The 8,121-nt window shown below is 43.1% G+C and overlaps 1 protein-coding gene across 1 annotated transcript; it reads right to left on the minus strand.

The window, feature by feature from the left end:
- Positions 1-233: 233 nt before the first annotated feature.
- LOC110593568 (olfactory receptor 8S1-like) lies at positions 234-1,166 on the minus strand. The gene has a single exon (XM_021704853.1). The coding sequence runs from the start codon at positions 1,164-1,166 to the stop codon at positions 234-236; it is 933 nt and encodes a 310-aa protein (XP_021560528.1).
- Between the last annotated feature and the right edge of the window lie 6,955 nt (positions 1,167-8,121).

The raw sequence follows: 8,121 nt of genomic DNA on the forward strand, positions 1-8,121 counted from the left end.
CTATGAGTTCTATGAAGGAAGTGGTGCTGATGGTGTGAAGGGGCAGAAGAAAAAATAGACCTTTATATCTAAAGAGCTAAACAAGATATAATTTTATGTATTTTACTTTTTGTTGGCAGTATAGCCAGGGAGAGGATGGTATAAGGCTCCCTTCTACTTACTGGTCCAGAATTCTACCTTAAATTCAAGCAGTTGGCAAAGCAAACTCATCTGTCACACTGTGTCCTTGTTCACTACCTAAAATAGTGCAGGATTTTGGCCAGTGTCCTCACAGCTGCCTTCACCTCTTGGTTCTTTAGGCTGTAGATGAGGGGATTCAGCAGGGGCGTGACTGCACTGTACTGCAAGGAGGAGAGCATATCCAGGGAGGAACCAGACGTGGGCATAAGATAGCGAATCAACCCTGAGCCAAAGAACAGGGTCACTGCAATGAGGTGGGAGGAGCAGGTGGAGAAGGCCTTGCTTCTGCCTGAGGTGGAGCTGATGCTCAGGATGGTGGAGACAATACGGGTATAGGAGAAAAAGATTGGGAGGAAGGTTCCAAGCCCATGCAGTAAGATGGGGCAGATCAAGATGTTGATATTGATGGAAATATCAGAGCAAGATAGAGGGAAGAGGGAGGGCAAGTCACAAGTGTAGTTGTGTATGGTTTGGGCCATAAAGAAGTCCAGGTTAAGAGCCAAGAGCAAAATCACAACTGAATTGAAAGAGGCCAGGCCCCATGAGATCAAAACCAGCCTCACACAGAACTGGCTGCTCATCACCTGGCCATAGAGCAGTGGGTGGCAGATGGCAGCATAGTGGTCACAGGTCATCACTGAGAGCAGACAGGCTTCAGTCCCTGCAGTGATAAACACAAAGAACACCTGAGTCAGGCAGCCCTCTACTGAGATGGTTTTCTTCTTAGACAGAAGGTCCTTCAGTAGCTTGGGCTCAGTGACTGAAGAGAAGCAGAGGTCTAGAAAGGACAGGTGACTCAGGAAGAAGTACATGGGTGTGTGGAGGCAGGAATCAGTCCTGATTACTAGCAGCATCATCAGATTCCCCATCATGGTCAGGAGGTAAATCCCCAGGAAGAGCACAAAGACCAGAACCTCGATGTGGGGGTTGTCGGACAGCCCAATGAGAATAAACTCAGTGATGGTGCTGTGGTTCATCCAGGCCATTTGTGGAGGGGATTTCCCTGGATAAAATAGAAAAAAGGATGAGATCTGTCTCCTTGGGTCATCACCCCTCTTACTATACATCCCTCCCTGCTCTGCCTCCACTCTGCTCAGACATCTCAAAGCTGCCCTCAGTGTATATCAGGAAGAGTTGTTATCCTGTTTGGTTATCATTGATCCTGGGTCACAGTTTTTGCATACTTCAGAGAATCTTCTTCCTCTTTCATAGGGATTTAACTGGAAAAATGAATCTCCCTGGTTCACCTACACATTCCTTGCATTTAGATTCTACTGCATTCTTCCTAGAGTTTAGAAATCCTAAAAATTCTAGCATATATCTGCAGGGGTCTTCTAAACCTTCTCTTTTCAATTTCTCAATCATAATTTTTTGTTCAAAATCATCCAATGGCTCCTTATCGGTCTTGATATCCATTAGGCACAGTAGGTACCGTTCTTACCTTGCTGATGAAATAATTTAAATTTCTTTTAAGATCAGAAGAAAAAAATGAATATAATGCAGACTGGATTATATTCATCTTATAAACTGCAATCATAATGCATAAATTTTAATATGCTTTTATGGAAAAGGGGCTTATGAAGGCAAAAGTCATCATATGTCCCTGATCTTTACTTCATACAGAGCATTTAATTTTAGTAAGAGTTTCTAAAATACAGAGCACTTTCTTAAGCATTATCTAAATTGTTTTATGGCAGTTCTGTAAGATTGGATAGGGAATTATTAGCCCCAGGGTAAGGAATTTTATCCAATTTTACCTGTGAGAAGTCTGATATTAAGGGATATTTTGTAATGCCATGTTGACAATGAGTAGAAGAAACAGGAAATAAATGCCATTAGTTTTTCTAATTACAGCCCAATGTCTAGGCTTAGTCCACAGTGATGAGGAACACTTTTCTTACTTGGACCTTTAAATTCTTCTTCATCTGCCTTTAAAGTTTCAGCAGTTTTCACTGCTTTTGATACCAGAAAGATTTGTTTGCTTCTGTGTCTCTGTGCACCTTCTTCTCTGTATGTTCTCCTCTTAATTCCACTGATCCAGAGTCTCAGGGGCCTTTCAATGTCATCTTGAAACCTTGCCTTTTTCCTTATACCCTGTCCCGGCTGCTGCCTCCTTGAACTCACAGCCCTCTGTTCAAATCACTGGGCCACTTGCTCTCAGGTGCCTTATGTCATAGTCTGACTTCTGTGTATGTCTTGTTTGAGAAATCTATCTCAATTTTCCCCTCCAGATTGTGAGCTCCCTGAGAACATGGACCACAACTTGACAACGACAATCACAAATCAGTGTTTCTCTGGCTCTGTCCCACCCATTAGCTTCTGATTACCTCTCATATTTCTGTCTGATTATTTTGGGAGGCTCTCTGTGGCATCTTCTGTGTGCCTCAGAGAAGACCTCTTGACTACCCTCAGCACAGTCTCATCCCTTACTCCATGGGCCCCCACAGCACTGGCACCTGTGGGGAGCACTGTTGACATTGCTGTCCACCACTGCGGCCAGCCCGCCCACTCACACTGCATGGAGGGCCCTGCTGCTGAATTTCAAGGATGTTATGGTCTACACAGAACACGCCATCTCATGCCGCTGCGCATCCTCTGTCTTGCGCTCTTATATTGGTAGAATCCACAAGCACTGTGACCACGATTGCAAGAAGCTGTTTGTGTTCTTTTTGTGGATGTGTTATTCTTTTATTGCCCAGTGAGGATAGGAGGGAAGAGTCTTACAATTTTCTTTTAGACAACATTTTTCATCCTCTTGATCTAGGTGTCAGCTGTGGAATCAGGAGGACCAGATGGTGAGCCATTTAGGTTAATGAGGATACTAAGAATCATTTTGACCCCTAACTTCTCGGACTATGTAGTGATTCACTGCCCTATGTGAAGATTCCTTCCTCACTTGGACGTTTGAGGCTAATTTACCAGGATTTTGTTTTTGTCTGTCAGTCCACAGTCTGATCCCATGGTAGGCTTCTGTCTTCACAGAAATATTTAATCTTACTGATCCAGAGAGCCCTGCCTCTGACCCTTCAAGCTTTGCCAGCAATCTATGACCAGACACTAACTTATATCCTGAAATGCTTCAATTCTCATCCCATCAACAAATCCATTAGCCCCACCTCAGTCCATCTCAGACCCGAGTCTGGCTTACCTGTGTGCCAGGACAGATAGGGCAATGTTCACTGTTATGTGCCTGAGGACATTAGCTTCGATCCAATGATGGTGAAGCATCACTGGCTGGAGAAGTTACTTCTGAGGATCCTGCATGGATAAAATTGCAGATACCATTGACAGCAAACACTGTATCTGAATCTATACAAGCCAAGCAAAATGATAAATGTAAGCCATTCTTCCCAAAGATTCATGTATTTCAAAATATGTATGGATGTGGTTATCCTGAAAATCGCCTCCATTCTTCCACTGTCACTCAAAAGGGGCACCTGGCTACAGTGTCCACAGGGGCTTCAAGCTGTCATCTGAAAAACACTGTAGCATTTGTGGAGAATCCTTTTCTGTCTTGTCCTACATCCACATTTTGCATAAATGAAGGCAACAGCTACTTCTCTCTTGTGATTTTCAAGTTGTCACAAAGAAAGGCATCTCCCTCCCCCTCACCACTCACCGTTATTATTATTTTTTTTTTTAAAAGATTTTATTTACTTGACAGAGAGAGAGACACAGCGAGAAAGGGAACACAAGCAGGGAGAATGGGAGAGGGAGAAGCAGGCTTCCCGTGGAGCAGGGAGCCCGATGTAGGGCTCGATCCCAGGACCCTGGGATCATGACCTGAGCTGAAGGCAGACACTTAATGACTGGGCCACCCAGGCACCCCACCACACCATTCTTAAATAATACCTCAAATTGATGCCTGAGTTTTCTTTCATGACTAGGGATAATTCTTTCCATTTAAATCCTAGATCAATTAAGCATAAAAATAAAGCACACTTGCAGTCACTCGTCTGAAGGGAGAATATTGGCTTCATTTAATCCTGAACTGTAGTAGACTGGAGCCAGATGTAGAATATGGACTGTGAAGAGGAGAGGACTAAAGGGAAAGACAGGGAGACTGGCATAGAGGGGAGGAAGCTATCAAAGGAGAGGATTTCATCAGTGTCTTAGATGAACACCTGTGTCAGCATTTTGCCAACACAGACACTTCATATCCATCAGACACCTGGTCATGTGATGAATATCTCTTACAAAGAGATGCAGCAGGATATTGGGTATGTTTGTGATTTTGTGGCTCTCAGGAGGTTAACAAAAATCAACATCTTCTCCAATTCAGCTGTTAATATAGCAAATCACAGATTTATTTTGGGGACTTAAGGATCAAGCCCAAAGTTGAGAACAACTCTGTTGGAGCTATGATCTTAATTACCTGATCTTGCCCAAAGAGGAATCTATTTGACAACAGGTTTCCACTAAATGAGAGAGTCTTTAGTGTGTGGACAAGTGCTTGCACACTGGCTACTTAAAGCCATCTATGAAATGAAGAAATGATTGAATGGTGTGTGCAGAAGGTCTGACTAGACAAGGAGTCTCCAGGAATCCTGTGAGCTGGGCTGTGGCGTTCAGATCCTAGGTGCATGGGGAGGAATCTGCATGGGGGAGAAGGGTGTCAGCACTGGAAACAGGATGGACCTAAGACAATCTTCATCCATTTGAAGTGATTCTCAGAGCTGTCCTCTCCTCTGCTCCTTCACACTATTCACAGTGTCTCGAGGTGACTAGTTCTCAGGTGACTTCAATAACAAGGACAACAAGTCTACTGTTCTTCTAATGGTTGTACTGAGCAAGCAGGAAAATAGGTGGCTCCAACAGTGTAATCCCTCTCTCTGATGCTCTCGTTTCATTGCAGATGTCAGCTTTTTGCAATCCTTTGGGATCTGGAAGCATGAGAGGATTGTTGCCTAGACTTTAAAGTGTCACTGTCCTCAGTGTGAAGCAGGGAGGGAGAGAGTGTCCAAGGCAGCTGGAACAAATGCACCATTCAGACAAACAGAGATAGAGAGTCCCATCCAGGGAGATGGTCCGCCAAGGAGTGGGATGTTCCCACCTCTAGCTTAGGGACAAGGAAATGGTGCAGCAGGAACCTCAGGTTTTAGGACAAAGGGAAAGGATCACGAGGTGGAGATGGGGGAGAGGATAAACAGCAGAAGTGAAACATACAGAGAATGTCTCAGGCAGAACAATAGGGGACCACCAGAAACCCATATTACCGTTTTCCTGGCTTTTCTTGGAGGAGGCAACTCCACATGTTTTGTGCTCCCCATCAGAAGCAGACACTTGATAGGTAAATCTCGGTAAGAGAACCCCTGTCAAAAGCATTTCTTTAGAGAATACCTAGCTTATTCTCTTTGCTGTCAGTGAGTGAAAGAAATTAGAAGAGTTCAAGCTCTCGAAGCACTGGATCTGTAACAGCATCAGGATTATTCTCCAGCACACCTTACAGGAGAGTGGTGTCATTCTGCAATGGAGGCCACTGTAAGGAAGGACAAGGACAAGTTGTCTAAAGAAGCTCCTATTCTGAACAACAGGCACCCGTTTCATGAATCCCTTCTCACATGATCTCAGGTGCAGGAGTGAGCCTGGTCTTCCTTCATTCCATCTGTGATTCTGAATCCTCTTCTAAGAGCATCACTGAAAGAGAGAAGACTCCATCAGAACCAATCGGAAGGCCCTCTGGACTTAGGCAGCTGTGGGCTGGGTCGAGGCCCCCAGGGGAAGCTGGGTCACTGCTCTGTATTCTCTGAAGTCCCGGCCTGAAGCCGAGCTCTGGACTCACAAACTACAGTTTGCACTTAACTAGAAAGGTAAATTTAGTTAGAGGCACAGGGGTTCTCTCCAGGGCGGTAGTATAAGTTTCTGAATTAAGGCAATTATTTAAGCCTGGAAGAGACTATTATTAGGCTTGGGGTGGAGGTGGGGGTGCTGAAAAATGAGAGAATAAGAAAGAGATTTAAAGGAAAACGGCTGGGAGATGGACATTTTCCTGATGGCATCGTAGGCCTGAGAATGCATGAGAAATCATCAAGGGAGCTGAGCTGCGACATGTTAGTGACCGAAGTCCAGCTCATTTCGAGTGGACATTTGAGTTTTCCTTATTTCTCCAACAGGACTGGCCACTATAATCATGAAAGGACAGGAGATAACTCCACCCTGGAATATTATTCACCCTTAGGTTTCTAGAGTTTCTACATTAAGCATATAATGAATTTTATTTTTTATTTTTTCAATTAAGTTCAATAAGCCAACATATAGTAAGTACATCATCAGTTTTTGATGTAGTGTTCAATGACTCATTAGTTGCATATACCACCCAGTGCTCATCAGTTCACATGTCCATCTTAATGCCTATCACCCAGTTACCCCATCCCCCCAACCTTCTTCCTTCTGTAACCCTCAGTTTGTTTCCTGGAGTCCAGAGTCTTTCATGGTTTATCTCCCTCTCTGATTTCTTCCCATTCAGTTTCCCTCCCTTCCCTTCCTATGGTCCTCTGTGCTATTCCTTATATTCTACGTATTAGTGAAACCATATGATAATTGTCTTTCTCTGCTTGACTTATTTCACTTAGCATAATACCCTCCAGTTCCATCCATGTCGATGCAAAAGGTAGGTGTTCATTCTTTCTGATGGTTGAGTAATATTCCATTGGATATATGAACCACATCTTCTTTATTCATTCATTTGTTGAAGAGCATCTCGGCTCCTTCCACATTTGGCTATCGTGGACATTGCTGCTATGAACATTGGGGTGCATGTGCCCCTTATTTTCACTACCATCTGTATCTTTGGAGTAAATACCCAGTAGTGCAATTGCTGGATTGTAAGGTAGCGCTATTTTTAATGTCTTGAGGAACCTCCATACTGTTTTCCAGAGTGGCTGTACCAGCTTGCATTCCCACCAACAGTGCAAGAGGGTTCCACTTTCTCCACATCCTTGCCAACATTTGTTGTTTCCTGTCTTGTTAATTTTAGCCATTCTAACTGGTGTAAGGTGGTATCTTATTGGGGTTTTGATATGTATTTCCCTGATGGCTAGTGATGTTGAAGACTTTTTCATGTGTCTGTTAGCCATTCATATGTCTTCTTTGGAGAAGTGTCTGTTCATGTCTTCTGCCCATAAATATCATTGACATTTTTTCATAGAGCTGGAACAAACAATCCTAAAATTTGTACGGAACCAGAAAAGAACTTCTCAAACTGAACACCCAAAAAACAATAATCCAGTCAAGAAATGGGCAGAAGACATGAACATATAATGAATTTTAAAGAGTTTACTAAAGAGTGTAATTGAAGTATGTAATAAATTGTTTTTAGTAAGTCATACAGAGGGTTTATAAATGAATAAAGTCAAAATTTTATTTCTTTTTTAAGGTAGAGAAGAGTCATCAACATTTTAATGGGGTTTTCATACAAGTAACAAATATGGAACCTTTAAGTTAACTGAAGTAATGGAAACATCAATAAAACATGCATTCATCCTTTCTTCAATAAAAAGTGAGTTGCAGGCAGGGCAGAGATATGAGATCCCAGAATGAATTAGGTGGTTCTTGCTCATCCATCTAAGTATCCTATGTGGGAATAGGCATTATCTTTATTTTTTTAAGCTTAATTTAATTTTATTATGTTATGTTAGTCACCATACAGTACATCATTAGATTTTGATGTAGTGTTCCATGATTCATTGTTTTTGTATAACACCCAGTGCTCCATGAATGGGCAGGAATGCTCTCCTTTGGGTTCCCATCTTTGTGGTTACTGTTTTTTTTAAACTGTCTAACCACATCTTCCAATACCTGCTGATAGCCAAATTTTGAGGGGATCAGGGAAGGCTTCCTGGAGAAGGAGACATCTGTGCCAGGGCCTCTGAGTAGTGGGAGTCTGGGCCGCCCTGTTGCAGGGGTGGTGGAGCCCTGTTAGGCTGGAGTGGGCCGAGGTAT

Source organism: Neomonachus schauinslandi, chromosome 5 (genome assembly GCF_002201575.2).
Source record: "Neomonachus schauinslandi chromosome 5, ASM220157v2, whole genome shotgun sequence".
NCBI classification, from domain to species: Eukaryota; Metazoa; Chordata; class Mammalia; order Carnivora; family Phocidae; genus Neomonachus; species Neomonachus schauinslandi.